At 36.2% G+C, this 23,266-nt stretch overlaps 1 protein-coding gene and 1 pseudogene across 4 annotated transcripts in view; one reads left to right on the top strand and one right to left on the bottom strand.

Moving 5' to 3' along the window:
• MAP3K5 (mitogen-activated protein kinase kinase kinase 5) overlaps nt 1-23,266 on the top strand; it is a 180,894-nt gene that overhangs the window by 87,548 nt on the left and 70,080 nt on the right. For all 4 annotated transcript variants that reach the window (XM_019732726.2, XM_074333624.1, XM_019732727.2 and 1 more), the window contains 3 exons: nt 14,545-14,657; nt 18,092-18,251; nt 20,657-20,810. In XM_019732726.2, the coding sequence (XP_019588285.1) occupies nt 14,545-14,657; nt 18,092-18,251; nt 20,657-20,810 (427 nt within the window). The remainder of the gene's footprint in view (nt 1-14,544; nt 14,658-18,091; nt 18,252-20,656; nt 20,811-23,266) is intronic.
• Nucleotides 7,205-14,462, bottom strand: LOC109447936 (large ribosomal subunit protein eL8; annotated as a pseudogene).

Genomic DNA, 23,266 nt, shown 5'->3' with positions numbered 1-23,266 from the left:
ACTTAACCTGTAGGAAATTGTTTTCTTATTTAAAAAAATAATAATAATACCTACCTAGATGAGTTAACATGCTCTTAGGATCCTGCAAGTAGCAGAACACTTTACTCCAAAGGGCTTAAACAGTAAGAAAAGGTATCTTCTAAAACATGAAATCCAGAAATAGGGCTGGGCCTGGCACAGGTTGAGTCAGCAGCTTTAAAATGTCAGGCCAGTTCCATTGCCTCATTATTGCTGTGGGTGCTCTGCCCTCAGGCTGGCCTTCTTAGGGTTGCAAGGTGGTTGCAGCCATTCCAGGCATCAATCAAGTGTAGCTACACCAAGGTCTGGAGTGAAAAGGACACCATCTTTTCTGTATTTGTTTCTTAGGACTGAGAAAACACACTCATAAAAACCTACCCCTGACTTTCCTTTCATGTCTTTATGCTTCTAAGGTTTCATCATCAGCCCAATACCGCACAAATCAAGAAGGACGAGATGATTACAATTGGCTTAGACTGATCGCTTTAGGAGGAATGAATGTTCTGTTGTAAAGATTTAAATGAAACAACGTATATCGAAGTCCTAGCAGAGTAGGCATTTGTTGTTACATTCTTGGTATATAATACGTACATGAAAATATTTTGTATTTCCTTAGAGATTGTTCTATTTATCCATGTTCAAAATGGACATGAACTAGATTAAATTTCCCCTTTCCTCAAACATTCCTAAGAGTTTTCTTTCTCTTTCTGGATCTAGCCACACATGTTAGCTAATGAGGGAAAAGTTATAGAGTCTGTATCCTTTTTCCACAGGCTTCGTTTGAATTTCATGGCTGTCATGGTATCACATGGGATAGGTGGTGTCTGCTTACAATCATATTTGGTTTTAAAAATGATGGTAGTCTCATTCTTAAGGGGAGATATGAAGTCATTTTCAGAATTTTGAAAGGAAATTACGTGCTTGTATTAGCGTGATCTTGTCTCTCCTGGTGTAATGCCAAAAAAAGATCCATAGCCCAGAAATTAAAAGCGTAAGTCTGTTTTTAGCATTAATGTGTTCATTTTTCCATAGTAACTTGGGAAAGAATAGACAGCCTAGCCTTATCAACTAATTTTCTTTTACGTCAGTGACAGTGCTGTTCAAACAGTAATGTGTGCCTAATAACAATTTAGTTTTTATAATATTAATGGGGTTGGCTTTACTTTGGAAGAGATATGTAACAAACCAATCAAACTACAAATAAAGACCAACGTCTATTTTCCGTTTGCCAGATTAGCCCTTTTTTCTTTTTCTTGGCTTCAAGATATCTTTCTCTGTTATCTCTGTTTCCATTGCTCTCCTTACCCCCCAGAGTTTTATCTCACCATCCTTCTATTGACATTATTTTTGTTTAGTCCTTTTTGTGTCTATTAGGTGAGTTTCCCAATTGGGAATGATTTTTATTTTTAGTACACAAAGTCTGAGGGGTTCTTAGTAACTCAGCATGACACCCAGCTCATTGGCGTGCAGATGTAGATGGCTCCTGAGGGACTAGCAGTTCCAGGGTGACCTGGAGACTTGGGCAAAACACACAGTGTGCCCACGGTTGCCTTGTAAACAAACACCCTGGTATATCGGTCTGATGCCTTGACCTTGATTTAATACCGACATTCAGCAGATGATAGATTGGATGAAGCTCTGTTACGGCATGACCAAGTCGAAGTCCAAGAATGGCAATTATTTAATGTCACTGTGAAGTTTTCTAGTGGCTTACAAGTACTGAGCACCTAAGGAGGGCTCCTAAGGCTTGCTTTATGTAACCTAGTTGTCAGAGGGATGAGTGAGAGAACTAGGTGTTTGCCAGGCATTATGATGAAAGGAAGGAGAATATGGAAGAATAAAAGTGATTTTACCCGGTGAACTAAAGCCATCATTTCTAAGCCCGGCTGAACATTAGAACTGCTTGAGGAGTTTTTCTACAATACTGTTTTTCACCCCTGGAGATTCTGCTCAGTGGATCCATTTGATTGAATAGATTAATCATAAGTGATAATATGGCTGCTCCCTTTTTTATTAAATGTTTAGATTCCTCCCATATTTTGTTGTCACACCTTTCCTCCTAAATCTTTACTGTTCTTCATATCCTTAAATATTTGATTCAATTTAAAACCCAGGCCCCACCTTTAGCTCCCATTTAGAGCACTCTAAAAGTGTCTCCTCCCATCTTCCCAACCTTCTTAGAATATGTGTTTTGCATTTTCGTTTGAGAGAACTGGTAGTTATTGGAATGGTAAGTTTAAATTGGTCATAAACACATGAAAACCATTCCTTCTCGGAAGCAATCCATTAAGTGCACGTTAAAATCTGGAGCTGTGCTTTTTTTGTTGTGATCAATTGGCAAAGACCAAAAGGGATGAGAACACTTTACTTTGGCATGGATGGATGTGATGTCAAAGTGTCTCTCCTACCCTCCCCTTGGAAATGTGACCTGGTAAGACCTTTCTGGAAAGCAATTTGGCATTATGCATCAAGAGCTTTGAAATAATTCATATTCTTTAATCCTGTTATGTCCTTTGGAAACCATCCCAAAGAAACAGCACTATAGAAACAGTTATGTTTACAACAATGTTCACTACACTGAATTATATGGTAACTAAAACTTGGAAGAAACTTGAATGTGCAACAGTAGGGAAAATGTTAAATGAAGGATGACATCCCCATGTGACGGACTATCATTCATTCAGAATTGGAGGGGGTTGATGGTAAAAATATACATAACATAAAACAACCATTTTAATTGTGTTTAAGTGTGCAATTCAGTGACATTAAGTACATGTGCACTGTTGTACTACCATCACTGTCCATCCACAACTTTTCTCACCTTGCAAAACTCAAACCCTATACTTATTAAGCAATTTCCTATTCTTCCCTCCTCCCAGCCCCGGGCAACCACCATTTTATTTTCTGTCTCTATGAATTTGGCTATTCTAAGTACTTAAGTGGAATTATACGGTATTTGTCTTTTTTGTGACTGGCTTATTTTACATAGCACGGTGTTCTCAAGGTTCATCCATGCTCTAGCATGTGTCAGAATTTCCTTCTTTATGGCTGAATTCTTGTATTTATACATCAGATTTTGTTTATACATTCATCCATCAATGGACATTTGGGTTGTTTCTACCTTGTGGCTATTGTGAATAATGCTGCTATGAACATTGGTGTACAAATATTTGTTTGAGTTCCCTGCTTTCAGTTCTTTTGGGTATATACTCAGAAAAAATTGTGGTTAAAAAATATCTTTTTAAATAGTAATATGCATCATAATATACTAAATTAAAGAAACAGATTATAAAAATAGCATGATTTTTTTGGGGGGAGTATTCTCATAGTAATAGAACTGGAATAAGATAAATAGAATTTGGGGTTCTTTCATTTTCTTTCTGATTTTTCTATTATAATAAGGAATATATATAAATAAGTACTTGGAATTGAACAAAACCCCCCCACCCCACCTCACCCCACCTCACCCCACCCCACCCCTGCCCACTGCCATCTCCAGATGAAATCAACAGAATGATCTGGCACTAATTTTCTTCTCATGTTGTCCTGCTTTGCCTCGGGGTTATTTTATGAGTGATAATTTCAGAAATATCCCTAGAGATGTAAAGCACCATGAAATTCTAATTTAATTACTTGTATGTCTCAAAGAAAGAATCACAGCTGTTAAATCACAAAAAATGAAAAATTACAGCTAAATAGAAAGAACTCGACTTGAGCTTAGTTTCTTCTTTGATGGAAAGTAGATGTTTTTAGAACTAACCAATTCAAGAATATTTCCTTTATTACTGACTTTGTTGAACATCTTTAGTGCAGCTGCAAAAAATGACCTAAGTCTTTATTATAAAGACTTCATCCCTCACTTCATAATCAAGTACTTATCTCATTTTATTTATTTATTTGTTTGTTTGTGTGTATATATATATATATATATATATATATATATATATATATGTATATATATATTTAAATTAGTTTCAGGCAGAAAACCTCTTTTAGAGATAGCTTGCAATTAGGTGACAAGTAGACTGCTAATAATAAGGCAACCCTTGGACAAAATCTGTTGCTTTGAAAGCTTAAACGAGAAGCTTACATCTTTTCAATCTAATGGTGAATCAAAGAATACAAATTACTTACCCTTTTTCTACAAATATTTAGTATTTAAAATAGAAAAAACTCAACAATAGTAGAAGTAACTTCATACAGTTACTCAAATAAAGTCACTAGATTTCTCTTAAGATGTGACTATCTGGTTCCGTCTTTAAGATTTGTTTCCTTCATGAAGTCTTCTTTAATTTAGCTTTACTCATGTCTGATCATTTTATTTCTCTATCTTTATATATAGTCTTATGTTATTAATCATTGTTTATAGATGTCATCATGTAAGGACATCATGTTGTTTTTGTTCATTTATCCTCTTGCAAGATAATCTTGAAGTTTTCAACGACATAAAATGTCTTCTTTGGTGCATTTTTTTGGGTGCTTTCAGCAGTATTGCCATGCAGTCTTTTGCAAATATTAGTCTTCAGTCTAATACAATTGAGTGAATGCATTTTGTAACAAACACCATTCTTTCCAAGAATTCATCAATACCTATTTCTGTGGTATATGGACTACAAACTTTACCCTTTATATAAAAGCAATTCTCTATGCTTTTATTTCTTGTTATTTTTTCCTTTTTCACTCAATTATTTTTTACTAAGCAGCAACAACAAAAACCCCAGAAAGTAATAAAAAGGAACTAAAATATATATGTGTGTGTGTGTGTGTGTGTGTGTGTGTGTGTGTGTATATATATATATATATATATATATATATATATATATATTTTTTTTAAACATACACCAAAGGGTAGGCAAAGTGATACAGGGAAGAGGGCTCAGGCCTTGGAATCCAGAAAACTGGGCAAAATTCCCACTGGATCATTTCTAAACTGCATGACTTAATATTTCCATCCTTCAGTTTCCCGATCAGTAAATTTGAGCAAATCCTCCCTACATTAAAGAGCTGTTGGAAAAATTATTCCTGGAGGTGCAAGTATAATGCCTCATACCTGGTAGGTGCTCTATCATGAGAGGCAGCTACAATGATTGTTTCTTTTACCATTTGGTGTTCATCACAACTCTTTGTCAGAGACTATCATCTGTGCTATATTGTATTATTGTTGGAAATACACTGCCCCTGTTTGTAGGAAGATTATTCATTCCCACCCCATGACACCAAGTTTGGGTATGTTTCTCATGGCACAATGGCACAACCACATGTTGATAACACTCACTATCAAGAGAAATTTAAGAGCTGTGTTGTGGTTGTGCCACGTATACTTTTCCTTAGCTATTTCCCAGAGGAAGCTGCTCCTTCAGGCCGGGTCCCAGAGGGAAAACAATGTGGAGGAGAGCTGAGCCAACTAACAGAGAAACATGGCATGAGCAGTGTTGCATGCCACTGGGGTTTGCTGTTGTTTAATACTATGGCACGCTTGCCCAAAAATGTCTGATACATCATCCTCAGCCAAAATGGATGGTTTCATTAACAGCTATATATAATTTTTATCAAGTTTGAATCTTAAAAAAATGTACAATGACATGATAAAATATATATGGAAAATTAGCACCAAAGAACCCATAGAATACAAATAAAGGATCAACCAATAAGGATTAACATGCTCAGTATATCTGAGCTTCAAGCCAATAAACTTTTTAGTGGTTGCATGAAAAAAAGATCATATACCAGTTCTTCAGAGGAAACTAAACGCTCCCTAGCAGTAAATTAAATTCTTATGTCAGACCTTATGTAGGCAACAATATAAGCTTTATATAAGCTATATAAACAGTGTCATCAATATTTTTATCAAGGGGTGAATTCCAATAACACTGAAATGTGGTGAAGGTGATATGCAATTCACTCATTTAATGTGGTCTAAGGATGTGGTTTTTCGATCATGGTTTTATCAAGGTCACGATTTAGACTACTGAAAGAAGTGAATACATTACTTTTATCCGATATGCACCGCAGTATTTATCACTTGTCTCAGCCCAGTTCTTGGTAAGAAGTGGATGCATTCTTCATTCAGAAAATATTTTGTAATCACCTGCAATGTGTCAGGTAGTCTGATGATTCAGACACTACAGATTCAGTGGTCAACAAGACTGACAAGTTTCCTGCTCTCAGGAACCTTACGTTCTATTAGGGGAGATAGATGACAAAATTTCATAGTTATGAATTCTGTAATAGATATAGAACCAGTGTAATGCAGGGTCTCAGCTCCCGCTCCCTACACAAGAACGCAGGATATGGTGAGGCCAAAAAGGAACACCAATGGAGTCATAGATAAGGGAGTCATACCACTATATTCTTGATGGTGGTTGGGTTGGAGACACAGGAAGCAGGAGCCACATGATCCACAATATCCCGCCTGCTTCTCTGCCAGCCAACCAACCCCCTAGCGTAGCCATGGCAGTTATATTAGTGGCTAATGGCTAACTGGTTACAGCTGATGGTCAACTGGTCACAACTGATGGCCATCTACTACCCAAGCCAGCACCTTTCCACGTGAGGTCAAGAGCCTGAAAACTGCTCTCCTGGCTCTGTCCCCACAACCAGAGTTTCCATTTTTTTCCTTGTGTCACGCTAATATGTGATTTTCATGAAATTTTTCCATTTCACCTAAGTTTCCATATTTATTGGCATAAAGTTGTTCTGAATATCCTTTTGCTTTTCTAGGTGCTAGTAGATCTTTTAATTTGTATTCTCTCTCTTTCATTCACTTTCCCCTCTTCCCCACCCCCATTCAGCTGCCTAGGAGTTTATCAAATTTATAAATTTTATTGCAGAACTAACTTTTGGCACTGCTGATATTCTTTATTGCTGTCATGAGCAGGACGCGACTATCAAAGTAACAGTCTCACACATGTTTGTATCTTTCCACAATGTCAGACTTTATTGTAATACAGCCATGGATCTAGTCCTACTGACTCAGTTTACCACGGGCATTCACTAAGGTTCCGGGCAGAGGATAGCCTCCAATAGTCGAGGTAAAGTGGTTTCACACAAGAGGGTCACACAGGTTTGTAAGCAATAGAATTCTGCAAGGCAAACAAAGTCTTATAACAGCAGGATGAGAGAAAGAAGGATGAGCGAGAGAGTCCAGAGTTCAGTCAGAGTCCCTATGGCACTGGGGTGCGAATCATCAGGTGTCAGGCCTGGCGGGCGAGACTGTCAGAGGCGAGGCTTCGGGTGCTCTGTCTGTGATGAGTGCAGGTGCGGCTGTTAGCTCATCAGTTGTGGCCCGAGCGATGAGCTCTGGCATGACTGTCACTTTGTGACTGACATAACTATTAGAGTCCATTTTGTGTTCGTAATTAATGCTCTATACAATTGCACATCTACTTTCTACTTCATTGATTTCTGCTCTTTCATTTATTATATCCTCCTTTCTATTATGTTTGAGGAATCTGCTATTATTTTTCTAGATGGAAATTTAAGACATTGATTTTTCAATCTTGCTCCTTTTCCAGCATATGCATTTAAAGGCATAAATTGTTCCGCATCCCAGAAATTTCAGTATATTGAACTGAATTCAATATTGTTCAGCTCAAATTCTTTTTAATTTTTAGAGTGACTTTTTCTTTGACCCCTGGGTTATTCAGAAGAGGATTGCCCAATATCCCAACATATATATATTATTCTCTAAATTAATTCTATCGTGGGAAGAGAACACACTCTGCATTATTTTAGTCCTTTGTTATTTGTTGAGAAGTGCTTTATGGCCTAATATATGGTCCATAGTTGTTGGGTGTAGTGTTCCATGTGAGTCAGTTAGATTAACTTGATTAATCATATTATTCAAATCTTCCATGTCCTCACTGCTATTTTTTGTCTGCCTGTTGGCTCATCACTGAGAGAAGTGTTTTAAAATCTCCAGCTATGAAGGCACATTTGTCTATTATTTTAGTAGTTTTCTCAGTTTTTGCTTTATATATTTGAAGCCATGTTAGTAGGTACATTTAGGATTATAAATCCTATAGATCCTTTAAGTTGACCCTTTTATCGTTATGAAATATTCCTCCTTATTTCTTGTAATAATTTTTGCCTTAAAGTTAGTTTTGTCTGATATTAATATATAATCACAACAGATTACTTTTGATTAGTATTTGAGTGATACATCTTTACACATCATTTCAACCTACCTGTGTCCTTGTATTTAAAAACGTGTCTTTTAAGTGAATGTAATTGAGTCTTTTCCTTCCTTCCTTCCTTCCTTCCTTCCTTCCTTCCTTCCTTCCTTCCTTCCTTCCTTCCTTCTTTTCTTCCTTCCACTGTTGTTATTAAATCTAATTTGACAAATATCTTTCTTAGAGTGTTTAGATCATTAACATGTATTTATTTATTTAAATGTATGTATGTATGAATTTCTACTCGCAATAAGACAAATCACCTTCAACCTCAAATCCCCCATCAACACTAGCTGAAGGAGAATTTTTATTTTATGTACAGAAAACTCACCAGTGTGCACTGAGCACAGTTTGGTGGCCAGTTTTTTAGCTTTCGTCTTTTCCATCTTGGCATTGCAGGCCATGGATTATGGGCCCAGGATGTTACCTCCCCAGTGATGGTAAATCTCATCTTACCTGTCATTGTCATTGGTCTGGACAGCTTCCACCAGCTTAGCCAGAGCTCCCTTGTCCTCTGAATTAAACTATGTGAAGACGATGGTGGTGCAGGTCTTCCTGTGGGCTAGACACCCCATCCTGGCTTTCCCCTTGATAATGCAGTAGGGGAACCCCATCTTAGGGCACAGGGCAACCAGCTCCATGGGATCCCCATCATGTGCAGTTGCCACCAGCTGAGCTTTCTTGTTCTCCACCAAAGTGGTGACAGTATGAACTGCTACTGGAAGGACAGGTGCCCTCTTGGTGGGGACATCCCATTTGCCGGCAGCCTTTTTCTCAGCCTGAGCCAGTGATTGCTGCTCTTTCTCTTGCTTTGTCTCTGGTCTGTTATTGTGGGCCAGCTTAGGCCAAGGCCTGCGTGAACTGGTTAATCGCAGGAGGCACTTTCAACCGCTGATAGAGAATAGCCCTTTGCCACTGTGGCTGAATGTAGCGGGGCCATTTCACAAAACAGGTGAGGTCCCTTTTGAGCTGGATGTCCTCTCCAATGCCGAAATTCGTGGGCCTTTTTTCAAACGGGATTTACCACCTTCTTGGCCTCCTGCTTCTTCATGACAGCAGGGGCCAGTGCTGCCTTTTTCCGCTGAGACTCCTTTCCTTTCTGTATCTTGGGCGGCAGGAGGAGAGAGGTAAGTTGTTTACATTTTATGTGGTAACTAATAGTTGCGGTTATGTCTACCGTCTTTCTATTTATTTTCTATTTGTTTTCTATGTTCTTTGTTCCATTAGTTCTCCATCCCCCCATTATCTATTAATTTAGTGTTATAGTTTATCCTCTGTTAGCTCTTCAGTAATACTTTTTACATGGTTCTTTTAGTAATTCCCTAAAATTACATCCTTGACTTTTATAGTGTACCTTAAATTTATGTTTTATGACTTCCTGAACAAAAAAGGAAAACTTAGAGCAGTTTAAATATTTAATAATTTTTAAGTAGTTAATATCTTTTATATAGAGTCATATATACCCTTTCTGATGCTCTTTCTGTGGTTCCATGCTTCCAACTGGAATCACTTTCCTTTATCCTGAAAAAGTACTTTTACTATTTTTTTGTATTGCCGATCTGCTGGCAACTAATTCTGCCAGTTTTGTCTGAAAACACCTTCCTTACACATTTTCTATTTTCTTTTATCGCTCTGAGGATGTCATTGCATTATCTTTTAGCTTGCATAGTTCGTATTGCAAAGTCAACTATCAGTTGCTCCTTTGAAGGTAATGTGTCTTGCCTCTGGCTGATTTTAAGAGTTTCCTCTTTGTCTTTGGTTTCAGCATTTAGACTGTGATTTTTTTTTTTTTTTTTTAAATCCTGTTTGAGGTTTGTTGAGCTTCTGAAATCTGTTTCCATGAATTTTGGAATATTTTTGCCATTATATCTTCACATATTTCTTGTATTCTGTATTCTCTCTCTTCTCTTTCTGGGACTATCATAATACATATGTTAGGCCATTTAACTATTTCCCATATGTCTCTTATGTTCTGTTGTGTTTTTACGCTCTTTTTCTCTTTCTTCCGGCTTCAGTTTAGATATCTATTGACCTGTTTTTTTAGTTCACCAGATCTATCTTCTAGGCTGTCTAGTCCAGTATTAAACTCATACAATGAAACTTATTTTCAGTATTGTGTATTTTAGTTCTAGATTATTTAATTGTTTTAGATTCAACTCTCTGTTGAAATTATCTTTTCATCCATTTTGTCCATCTTTTTCTTTACCATATTTGTAAAATTATTTTAAAGTTCTCGTCTACAATTTCCAATATCTGAATTACCTGTGGGTCAGTCCCTCTTGTCTGTTTTTACTCTCCTGCTCACATTTTCCTGGCTCTTTGCATTTCTCATAATTCTTTATTGTATCCCATATATTTATGTATTTAAGAATTAATGAGGCTGAAGATGATTTTCTTTTCTCTCACAGAGGGCTTTCGTTTTCCTTTGTTAGACACATTGGGTAAGGAGCTGATTGTCTCAGCAAATGCAATTGAGTTGAGTTGAGTCTGGATTTCAGTTGTAGTTGACCTAGTTTATATCAGTTTTGTCTTTGCTTCTCAGCTTTGACACCCCCTCAGCTGTGGATCAAAAGCCAAGTAGGTCTCTATCTCTTTATCTCTTAAATACTGTGGAAGATTTCATATCTGCCCTTTGGAATTTTGAGTGTCACTCTTTATTCTCTCATATCATATAGCCCTAAAATTTGGTAAATTTCTTAAGAAAGACACTGTCCTGTATTTGCTGCAGGCTCCTCCCTCTAGTGGCACTTCACTCGGGAGTAGTGCCAGCCTGCAGGAGATTTTACTTTGCTACTCCAGCCCTACCTCATCCCCCAACCTCCTGTACAGCCCAGCATTCAATAAATGTCCTGTGGAGAAAACGGGCCACAGCTTTGAGGCTCCTCCAGGTTTCACTCTGTGATGCCAGCCCACGAAACTATCAGGAAATCCTCTAGTTTCTCTTTTCCCTGGTAGGATTTCACATAGGTAGAGTTGCTCTGCCTGTGCCAAACCTAAACTCAACCGTATGGTGAGAATCAGCAAATGCCTCCATAGCAGACAAAAACAGTCAGCTCGTATTGGAAGGGCACTTCCCTGTCTGGAGTTTTATTGTAATGATTTTTGTTGTTGCTGCTTTAATAGATCTCTAGTATCTATAAAAATACGTTTTTGATATGTATCCTTTTTACGACATGTAGCAGGAGCAATGGCTTCCAAGTAGACTATTACGTCTTGCTTGGAAACAAAAGTTTCCCCCCTAACATTGAATATTCTTCTGCAATTTAAATGGCTACATAGCTTTCCAACATTTATAATACATTTTATTCCGTATTATACTTTATAATATTGTTGGAAATTTAGAGTACTTTTTCATCTTTTAACAAATACCCTTGTAACTAAATTTCTGATTATATAAATAATACTTTTTCTTAGTATAAATTCATAGATGTGTAATTGTTCTGTGGACAGGTTTGCATATGAGGTGTGATCAGGAAATTCAGTGAATGCTTAAATAAAAAAAAATTACAATAAAAGACACATAGCCATTAATCCCCTTCAAAATACTCCTCTTGCCTTGAACATACTTATCCCATCATTCTTGCCACTTTCTGAAGCAGTTCTAGAAGTCCTCTTTCGTGAGTGTCTTTAGTTGCACTGTTGTGGCTGCCTCCATGTCCTGAATCAATTCAAAATTCTTTCCTTTCATGATCATTTTGACTTTGGGAAAGAGCCAGAAGTCACACGGTGCCAGATCCAGTGAATAAAGTGGATGAGGACACACCATAATGTTTCTATTTAACAGAAATTGCCATACCAGAAGTGATGTGTGACATAGATCCTTTCCCGTTGTGATCACAAAATATGGTGAATGCTGCTGCTGAGGGCCATCCAATGGAAAGGCAGGGATCTTCAATATGGGAAGTGGCACATTGAACCTTAGTAACTGTGTGTGACAAGTTTCAACTTGTTCAGTGTAGTTAGTCAGGTGTGAGCTACCGTTGAGAGAAGGTGTGTTTTAACGTATGCAGTAAATCATCCTTCATCATGACGATGCTCCATGTATAGGGCAATTTCTGTCAAATAAAAACATTATGGTGTGTCCTCACCCACCTTATTCACTGGATCTGGCACCGTGCGACTTCTGGCTCTTCCCCAAAGTCAAAGTGATTCAGAATATCAAGGAAGCCAAGACAGCACAACTAAAGATACTCATGAAAGAGGACTTCCAGAACTGCTTCAGAAAGTGGCAAGAATGATGGGATAACTGTGTTCATAGAAAGGGAGAGTATTTTTAGGGGTATTAATGGCAATGTTTTTTTACTGTAATAATTTTTTTCATTTAAACATTCACTCTATTGTTTGATCAAACCTCGTAGATTTTTTTTTTAAATTTTCTAATTTTGATAGATATTGGCTAATTTCTGCCAAGAAATACTGTACTAATTTACTTTGACAGTGTGAGAGAATTCCTACTTACTGTGGGTGGTATATTAATAATATATGACAGGATTTTATTTCTTTTGTGATACACCTACATGCTATTAATCTCCAGAAAATGTTAAGACTTTCTCCTCAATAACCAACTATTATCATGTAGTGCTATGAACCCTAGAGAAATGTAAATAATTAATTTTATTGGTATTTATATTTTGGTTGAAAATATATATTGTTTATGGTAACAGAAAAAAAGTTGTAAGCCCAACTTTTCCTTTTCATTGGTTTTGGCATATTTAGGAATCAGTTAGCCAATATTTGTTGATTGCTTTGAGTCATGTCTTGCTTTTTGCATCTTCCTTTTGGTATCTTTAAGAGAAATATTCCATGTTCTTTGGTTTCAGGAGAAATGAAAGAATTTGTTGAAAAAAATATTGCATATGTTGTTACGAATTGGTAGAAAGGAAAGAGTACAACTTCTTTCTTCTCTTGTACTCTTTTTTTATTAGCACCTTCTACCTGATTCTGAAGGAACTCAAAGACCTTTGAGACTTATGTGTGTCTAAGACTTACAAATCCTGTCTGTCCTTGATATGACTAGCTTTGAGTATCAGTGTTCTGCGTACAAGTTTTTTTCCATTTTAGAAATGAGAAACACCTGTACTTCTGGAGAGATTAAAAATGCTTTTAATCACCAACAATTATGCAATTGGAAATATTTTTTTTTCTTATTCCACACACATAACTGTTTGAGCCAAGTAGTTAAGATTAATACATATTTGATTTTTGTTTCCATTCAGAGGTACTTGTTCTACTTAAAAAGTGAGACCCTTGTAAAGGGCACATGCTCCTCAATATTCAGAGAAACATACTTTTTCTTTTGTTTTGAAATTTAACTTATCATTTTAAACTATGGAAAATTTCAAACATATGTAAAAACCAAGAATATACTGTAATTCTGTTGTGCCTGCCACCACATTTGCTATTCCTCTCATTTTTACCATTAACAATTTAAATAGGAATGCCTTTATCTGGAAGTTGTAATGTATTTTCCCCCCATTAACATTTTTTTGTATCATCAAGTGGTCATTCATTAGGTATTTCGTCATTATATTTTCCTCAATCTGATTCTTTTAAAATAAAGATTTCATTTCATGTTTGTCTCAGGTAGTTTCTTACTCACTAGGGCATTTATTTTAATTTCCTTCTTCTTCAAACTCCCAAATGAAATGATATTGAATATTGTTGCCTGTTAAATGATGTGTGTGAGGAAACCCTTGAATAGATCCTAGGAAGTGTAACCTTGAAAATACAGTGGATGTGCAAACACTGAAGTCTTTTCAAATGTTGAAGTGTTTTGAAAGGTCGACACTCAGTTTCATGCATATTCAGAAAAGGGTTCTTATTCTCTTTGAGCTAAAATTAGTATGCACAGGCGCAATCTGTTTTTCTTAATTTCTAGTGCAATTAACATTATTTCATTTCTATTATCACTTTTATGGATCGGATTGTTTCAGTATGTTACCTAGATGATTCTCCTCATTGCTTTGTGTATTTTTAAGGCTTTTTAAAAACCACTTTAAAAAATATGAGCACGGTTCTCATTTTTAAATTTCTACTGCTTAGACATATATTCTCTCTGTCTCTCTCTCTCTCACACACACACACACATATTTCTGGTAAACTGTTGAAGAGAGGACTTCTTTAAAGACTGGGGTTGCTATGGTAAGGGTGAGTTAAATGGCGGAATGCAAAGGAGCTGAGGGAGAGGATATGTGGTTACTCAAGCATTCAATTCTAATAGCACACTAGATTCTGGGGTGAAGGCCAGTGGAATATTTTTACTTGCTCAGGCATTGGAGTTATGCAAACAGGAGCTATTGCACACCCAGAGTTTCGTGATTAAGAAAGTAAACTTGTACATTTTTTTTATATATAGGTTCAAAACGGCATTTGAAAGTGAGCCAACACTACAGTCAGGAATTAATTATGCGGTCCTTCTCCTGGCAGCTGGGCACCAGTTTGAATCTTCTTTTGAGCTCCGGAAAGTTGGTAATTACAATTTGATATTTTATGTGGAAATTGAGAAACTGGACCCATCTTGATACAAAGAAAAAGAATCATTGATGGACAGACCCTTTTCTTTCTCATTTGACTTCCTTAAAAATTTTTTTTATGTTATTATATCCCCTTGTTTAGTGTTTCATACTATGGTGCAGAATCCTGATATTGGGATGTAATTCAGTTTTTAGTTTTTGTTGCCTGTTTTGAAAAACAACCCTGCTTAATATTTATTGTTCCAGCTCAAACTAATATTAAAAATATGGGCTCTCCGTTCAGCCCCCAACTCTCAAATAAGGTAGTGTTTTGTGGAACATCAGGTATGTTTTCTATGTTAGCTTGATTTTGCTTTCCTGGTAGATTAAAAAAAAAAAAGAAGAAGAGAAAAACCTCTGCTATTTTCTGTTTCTGTTTCTTCTTCACACCTGCCCCTATGATTTCAGTTGTGTTGGAGACGGAGCCTCCCAAAGTCCCCAGAGCGCCAGGTCAAGGAGATGGCCGTCTTGGCAAGTGACTGACGTCCTCAGAGACCATCTCTAAAATGTAGCCATGGATAGAATGTGTTTTGTCCCTTTTATCTGCGGACATTGCCTCATCTGCTGACCCTTCTTTGGAATTTAAAGAAATTAGTGAACACATTTTATGTGATTTTCTTTGTTCTGGCTTTGGTAACATTTTTTTAAAAGATTCTAGATACTAGAATACTATCTATGATAATCAGATTTTGCTTTCTTTGAGTGTCTCATCACCCTCTTTTAGAGAACTTTTCCAACTCCTATAGGAGTCATTACGACAGGCATAGAAATATTTGGCCATATTTTTCATAAAGAAAAACAATTGATCTTAATGAAGCTATGAATTGTAGACGAATTTTTTCTTTAAGATATTTAATGGGAGAATGTTTTTTATTTTCCTGCCAAAAAAAGGAGTCCTGGGATTTTTTACATCATTTTGGGAAGCGCTTATAAAATAGCCATATGTAATATTCTGAGAAATCTTAGAAAGCAAATAAAGTTTGAGTGTTAAGTATTTTTTAAAAGGCCTAGGCTAAAAGAATGATAAAATACTTGTCACTGTTGGGTTGCACTGGTATTCAGTACAGAAAGTCTTATTTGAAATATTTTCAGTTGGCAAATGAAATGAGAGAAAATACATTCCAACGTGTGCTTTTCAGAAATTATAATAAAAATTTTCAGCTAGGGTTAAGTTTAAAACTGCACTAGCCAAAACTCTTCATGTATCAGTGATCTACAAATGACGTGTATTATTGCTCTGTTCTTGAACTTAAGGTGAAGTTTATTGGTGCCTCCAGATCATGCCAGGAATTGACACTGATTTGCTTGTGTAGGTAGAGCAGTGACATAGCTGTTTGAAAATGTACCTATTCTGTTAGGTTGGTGCAAAAATAATTGTGGTTTAAAGGGTTAAAAATAATTGCAAAAACTGCAATTACTTTTACACCAACCTAATACATTCTTATTTTTAAATTAAATGTAGAATAAGATAGTCAGCACACTGATAAGAGAGTAGATCTCAAGACAAAAAAAGAAATGGTAATTATGTAACATGCAATATATATCACATTGTATACCTTAAACTTACACAATTATGTGTCAATTATATCTTACAAAAGGTAAAAAATGAAGAAAGATGCTCAACACTCTAAGGCTTGAGGAACTGTGATTAATATAGCTTTACAAAGGAAACATCTTTAATTTTTTTCCAAGAAGTACTCATTCATAATACATGTTGAACAAGAATTTGAAAACATTATAAAGTTTAATATAAAATTTTTGAAATTGCAAAACATGCACAGGCTTAAAATATGACAACAATGAGTTACTGCAAGAACTAAGTGTTAGACTTGTAAAATACTATGATACACATTTTAAATTGTATGTCCTTAATAACTAAAAGACAGTTAAAACTCACTAATTTAGATTTTGCTTGATCATAAATTATGCTAATCAACATAGGTTGACCCGAAGTGAATTTTTATGTAATATAATAGGATTAAAGGGACTTTTAAGGACAAACAGGTTAAATAAATTACTAGTCTAATTAATAATGACATCAATTAATAGTACATAATAAAAAGACTAATTAATAACATATTTGGCATATTTCAAAGATATAATTTAAAAAGACGTTGTTTCAAATGCTCTAATCAAATTTGGAGCAATTTATATCTCCTCCTATTCTTTGTCTTAGCCCCCTGCAAACATACAAATTAGTCTGAATTACTGTGTTTTTATAATAATCAGACTTTTCTTTCTGAAATCTTTTCTTTAGATCCATTTTGAAATTTTGATTTCTTTATAAAGGGTAAACAAATAACAATTAATATGAACGATTGTGTCTATACAATCCATCGTATACTTCCCCTCCAGGGATCAGATTGTCGGTGATCCTAGTAGCGTCCTGAATGGGGTGGGTCCACATGAGCCTCATGACATGGTCAATATGAAGTTCCTGGCATCACCTGTGAAATAGTCTTGCCAAAAATATTTAGCCCGAATCTTAAGATCTAATGTCCAGTTAATAGGAATCACAGTGGCTAGAGAAATAAGTCAAATACCACCATGCAGTGCCCTCAGACAGATCAAGAATGTGAGGACATTCTACCTACTCTCTTCAAATGTTATGGGGGAAAAAAGTGTGGGTGGATTGGTTATGTTAAATGAAATTTAGCCACATAAAAATCAAATGCAAGTAATGGTCCTTGATTAGATTCTGGTTTTAAAAATAGCGATAGGACACATTTGGGAAACAATTAGAAAAATGGAATTGTGAACAGATACTAGACAATATTAAGGCATTATTATTTTTTGTTAGGTGCAATAAATGAATAGGATAATTTTTAGATATAGGTTGTCAATACTTAGGGGCAAAATGTCATGATGTCTGGAAGTTAATTTGAAATGGTTCCTTTTAACTTTATAAGTATATAACTGTTTCGTGCATAAAATTAATTATTGTAGCATTTTACTCTTGTAAAATCTATATACTGTATACATTTATATTTCAACTGATTCATTTCTCTTTCAAGTAACTAAAGACTCGGTGATATAATAAGGGAAAGAAGTTATATAAGGTGTTTAACGTTACCACCTTTTAATTTATCCATATATAAATACATAAACATTCTGGAATGATGTACCTACATCAAAGTAACAGTGGGAGTTATCTTTGGGTTTTTAAGTTAAAGGGTAAATTTCACTTTCTTCTATATATCTTTATGATTAGTCTGACATTATTTTACAATGAACTTAATTAAACCCCTTTTATAATCAGAAACCGAACAACGCTATTTTGATCGGAAAGGAAAAATGAAAGCTTTATTTTGTTTTGTTTTTTTTGATAAAAAAGTGGGCTCTGCCTAGCTACTGTGTGTTTGTAATGTTGTACTTTTGTCCATCTTCTAGGGGTGAAGCTTAGTAGCCTTCTTGGTAAAAAGGGAAATTTGGAAAAACTCCAGAGCTACTGGGAAGTTGGATTTTTTCTGGGGGCCAGTGTTCTGGCCAATGACCACTTGAGAGTCATTCAAGCATCTGAAAAGCTTTTTAAGCTGAAGACACCAGCATGGTAATAATAAACTGTTCATGTGTTTATCCAATGATTTTTAATCAACAGCTCCTATAACTTCTTTTCAACTTGTTATATTTTTTGAACTGACAATTAGATTATTTTATTTGCTTATAAAATAAAATGCAGAGTCTAGAGGGAAAAGTAAGATCCACTGATAAAATGGGTTGACTATAGGTTCTTATGACTTTGGACGTAGGTAACGTCTGACAGCTGCTGGCTCAGCCTTTCCATCATATTGACCAACCCACTGACTTGGGTTGGCCAGTGTTACCCACATGAATCATGCAGAGGCCTCAAATTTTACACCTACAAATCTAATCAGCGGGTTTACAGGTTTCCATTTCAGTCTCCCCGGCCTCTGCTCCATACACATGCCCTTTGTTTCCATTATGATCTAATCTCAGTTTTGGAATTCTCATTCTTTTTTACTTAGGGTTTACTGACACATTTGAGTGTTTTCTATATATATGTGTGTGTTTTTCTAATTTCAAATTGTTGTTGGCCTGCGCCCAAGTCCCATCATTATGTATGTGGTAATCGGAGAGATGAAAACAAAGCTCCTTCTATCGCCATATATTTGACCCTGTATACCCTCATCTACCTTACCCTCTGGTAACCACCACTGAACCATTGTCTGTGTCTATGAGTTTTTGTTTCTTTGTTTGTCTTGTTCCTTTGTTGCTTTCAGTTTTATATATATCCAAGAAATTTTAATTAACAAAACCACCAACAAGAAAAATTCCATCTGCATTTAGGACTATTTTGGAAAACAATGCTAATTTTCTTATGCATCATATGTAATGACTGAGCATTAGCTGTAAAGACTTGTAAAGGTTAACAATGATGCATAGAAAACTGACCAAGGCTTAGAGCAGCTCGGAGCCCAGGCCACTGACTTGTTTTCCTCAGAGGAACGATTTGAGGAGATAGATGATGGGTAGGTCCTTATAGCTCCGCAAGGATTTTCTCATTTTCAGCATCACTCCCATTGTGATCGTTCTACAATGCACGTCTGACCCTTCCCCTCCACTGAAATCCTTAAAGCAGTCTAGTTTCATGGAGCCTCGCAGCCTAAGGAATGAAGTTCATCTCCTTGGCTTGGCAAAGGTTTGCCCTTAGACCTTCCAGGCTCAGCTTTTGTCACACCCCCAGGTTTACACTGCTCTCTGGTCACACCAAACATGCCTTAACTGTGGCTTCATGTGCTTCTGTCTCAGCACACGCTGAAAAGGCCTCTTCCAGCCCTCTCTACCTGGGGAACACTCATAATCACGTCTGCTCATAAATCAGACCCCCACCTGAAACCCTGCCCTGGATCTGGACAGAGAAGGTCACAGATGCTGTTGCATACACATCTGTGATTATTTCATCTGATGGAATTTTCTTCTTTCATGTTTCTGTTGTTCTTTAGTCATATCTCTGTTGATACTGGCTGTACGACTTTCGTTAATTGTGTCTCTGTTTAGTTGTAGTTCCATTGATATTTATCACATGGTGCTGTAATACCTTGCACAGCTCTGTCTCCTCAGCTCTGTGCACAACTTGAGAACAGAGCTGTATTGTCAGTAGTATGTCCACAGGAGGCAGTCAGCAAATGACATGAAATAAATGAATGCATGCGTTAGATGCAGCCGAATTTATGATTTCTTGATTGTGACCATTCTGATGGTAGAGGAGAAAACTGAAGCACAGGTATGAAGAGCTTGGATTTTAGATATCCTGTCTTCTGTTGACAAGAAAGCAGGCATTATTTTATGCAGTAGTAACAACAACCATGAAACAATGCCTTAAATTTTCATTAACTTAATGTTAGCTTCCATGTTATAGTTTATAATGTGTTTCCGTACCCATTGTTTTGTATAATTGTCTTGCTCTTCATTTTTTTCCAAATTTTTTCTTCAAGGCACCAGTTGTCTTGTCAGATTTGAGTTAGCATATAAGTTGAGTAATCTTGTCAGATTGTTTAATAGCATATAAGTTGAGTAATTCCAGGCAAAATAATGATGTCTTATGAAGGGTCTGTTTAGAAAAGCTTTCTCAAGGAAGCAAAAATGCATATTTTAAAACAAATGCATTAATCACTTCCTTGAATAGAATATAGTCATTATTTTAAAAGTCATGCTTTAAGTAGATGTGTCACTTAGTCCAAGTCACTTAAGCCCTCCAAGCCTCTGTTTTATCATCTTTAAAATGGGCACAAAACAGTCTATTGAATATTTGTGAGATTTAAATGGGGTAATGTGTGAAAATATATGACGTGTAAAAATAATAATGTTTGGTGAATCTGAATGCATAATTATTCATGCCATATTTAAATTAAATTTACGGAATAAGACGGGGATACATGGGAACAGGTGGTTCTAAATTTTCCAGTTATGTGTTTTATATCTCTTAATTTTTAGGTACCTCAAATCTATTGTGGAGACAATTTTGATATATAAGCATTTTGTGAAACTGCCTCCAGAACAGCCTGTGGCCAAACAGGAACTCGTGGACTTCTGGATGGATTTCCTGGTTGAGGCCACAAAGACAGATGTTACTGTAGTTAGGTTTCCAGTGAGTATGCTTCATTTAACTTACTCTATAGTTCTATTTTGTTTCTTTTATTTAGAGAATACCCTACACTGTTAAAAATAATTGCAAACACTGCAATTCCTTTTGCACCAACCTAATACCAATACTAGTGTGCTGATTTTCATGCTTTAAAACGATGTTCACATGGTAAATACATTTATTTTCTGCCTCTTGGTTTGCTTTAGCTTATTTTTTTAAAATAACTTTTCAAAGTCAGAGAAATAAAATACATTTTTATGATTTGCCATGGAATTCGGTGGGTTATTTTCATAAGTTGTAAAGTGTGCCTTCCCAAGAAAATATTGTCTCTTAGTTAGCTCAGTAAGTCAAGACACATCTCTTCACACCAGGCAGATGGTGCTGTTTAAAATTCATACTACAGTTTTGTTGCCATTGTCATTAATATCATCACCGTTAATTTGGTGAAAAGCGTCAGGCTCACCTGTCTTTGTTATTCCATGCCCACCACTCATTACTCCCATGAATCAGGTTTAGATGTAGGTATTAGGTTGGTGCAAAAGTAACTGCGTTTTTTGCAATTATTTTCAACCTTTTAAACGTCAATTACTTTTGCAGCAACCTAATAGTATCCACAATCTCTTTTTACAGTGCTTTGATCATTGGAAATGACTTGTAGATTCGGATCTGCAACTTATTTTGGCGGGTTTCTATCAAACTTTGTATAAATGTACATATTTAAAAATATAAACACATATACACACACTTTTAAAAATATATTGCTCATCTGAGCTGGTGCCATCCCTATCCTGATAGTTCTCAGAATACCATCTGAAGTAATACAGCTTTAGCCTCCAATGCAAGAATTATTGGCCACTCACCCTGTGTACAAATCTCTTCCCACATTAAAGTGATGCTATAAATCTCTCTGCTTGAGCTCTTAGTCTCAGTTTTCCGTACTCAGAGGTGGTGACAACTCTCAGTTCTTTTTACAAAAATCTTGTTTTCCAGTTCTTGCTGGTAGGCTCATCTGATGTAATGAAATCCATTGCTGGCATTAACAGGCTGTCTTTGCTCTTGCTTCCAGATGAAGCTTTGAACGCAGCAGGATCTTTAATTGAAAAGCCTTTCAAGCTCAAACATTTCACTTTATTTTCTAGCCTAGTTAATATGTAGCCAGGAAAATACTTATCTCAGAGAGAGCTGGCAGCTTGCCTTGAGCTGGTACGCTGATGTTAGTAAATGTGGTGGTGAAAGTAGACCGCGCAGAATTGAAGTATAATATTTAATTGACGGTTGACTTGATCGACTAGAAAATTAGCTGTGAAATGAAAACACTTGTATTAGCTACTCTGAGCTAATTTAAATTAGTTTAACTTGAATTAGTCGGTCATAATGTGAATGTACAAATATAAAACCAGAAAACATGAAGAGAGAAGGTAGGAGAATATAGGTGTATACTCCAGGTAAGAAAGGCTTTTTTAAGCAAGAAAGGAACCTAAGAAGCCCTAAAGGCAAATGTTGACCAATTTGATTTCATTAAAAATTCCATTTTTGTTCAGTGAAAAACAACATAAACATGGCAAATACTAGACAGGGAAAGAATATTCAATACTAATGTTGCAAAGTGATCAATTTGCCAAATATGCAAAAAAAAAACCAAGCAACCCTACAAATTAATGTGCAAAAGCAAAAGAAAAATGGGAAAATCATGTGACGAGATAATTAATTTCACTGCATAGTCAAAAAATGCAAAGTAAAATGAGACACCATAGTACCTATGCCATTTTGCACATGTGCAGATAGATGTGTAGGATAAGTTCCCAGAAGTGGAATTGGTGCGTATTGTCCCATTGCCCTCCATAGGGACTGTATATGTTGATATTCCTCCCCCGATCAACAGTCTGCTTTCCTAAAGTCTCTCCAAAGAGCTGCTGTATTTATCTGATTTGTAGTCTTGCTAAACTTATAGGTGAAAAGTGTATATTGTGATACTTTTAATTAGTGTTTCTCTCATTATGTGTGAGGTTGTGCATATGATTAAATTCTTATGTTTAAAAGACCACTCAGTGATTTAAAAAAAAAAAAAAAGAAAAGAATTTGTTGTCACCATTTAAAAATAAAGGGACTTGGACTTTCAGTGCTGGCTATGATGGAGTAAATGGTGGTGGTGTAAATAACCGTAAAATCTGGGCAAAATATATAAAACAACTGTGCAGGCTTCGAACAGCAGTTATCACAGGGCTGCAGTCCTGAGAGGGGAGGTAATTGAGTGGAGTCCCCACCTTCACCCACTAGTTTTTCCCTGAGGTCATTTTTCTGCTGCCCATGGAGGTGGAACCCTAGAAGTCAGTGGCATTCTCACTGGGCGGAGCAGGCAGAGATTAGTATTTGGGGCTCTCGGGCAGCTGGAATATGAGAGGCATGGTGTTGGAGAAGGCAGGAACTTTGGAGAGTACACCGTAGGATTATGCCTGGGT

The sequence above is a fragment of the Rhinolophus sinicus genome, linkage group LG05 (genome assembly GCF_036562045.2).
Source record: "Rhinolophus sinicus isolate RSC01 linkage group LG05, ASM3656204v1, whole genome shotgun sequence".
In the NCBI taxonomy this organism is placed as follows: domain Eukaryota; kingdom Metazoa; phylum Chordata; class Mammalia; order Chiroptera; family Rhinolophidae; genus Rhinolophus; species Rhinolophus sinicus.
This window is presented reverse-complemented; position numbering and strand designations above follow the sequence as displayed.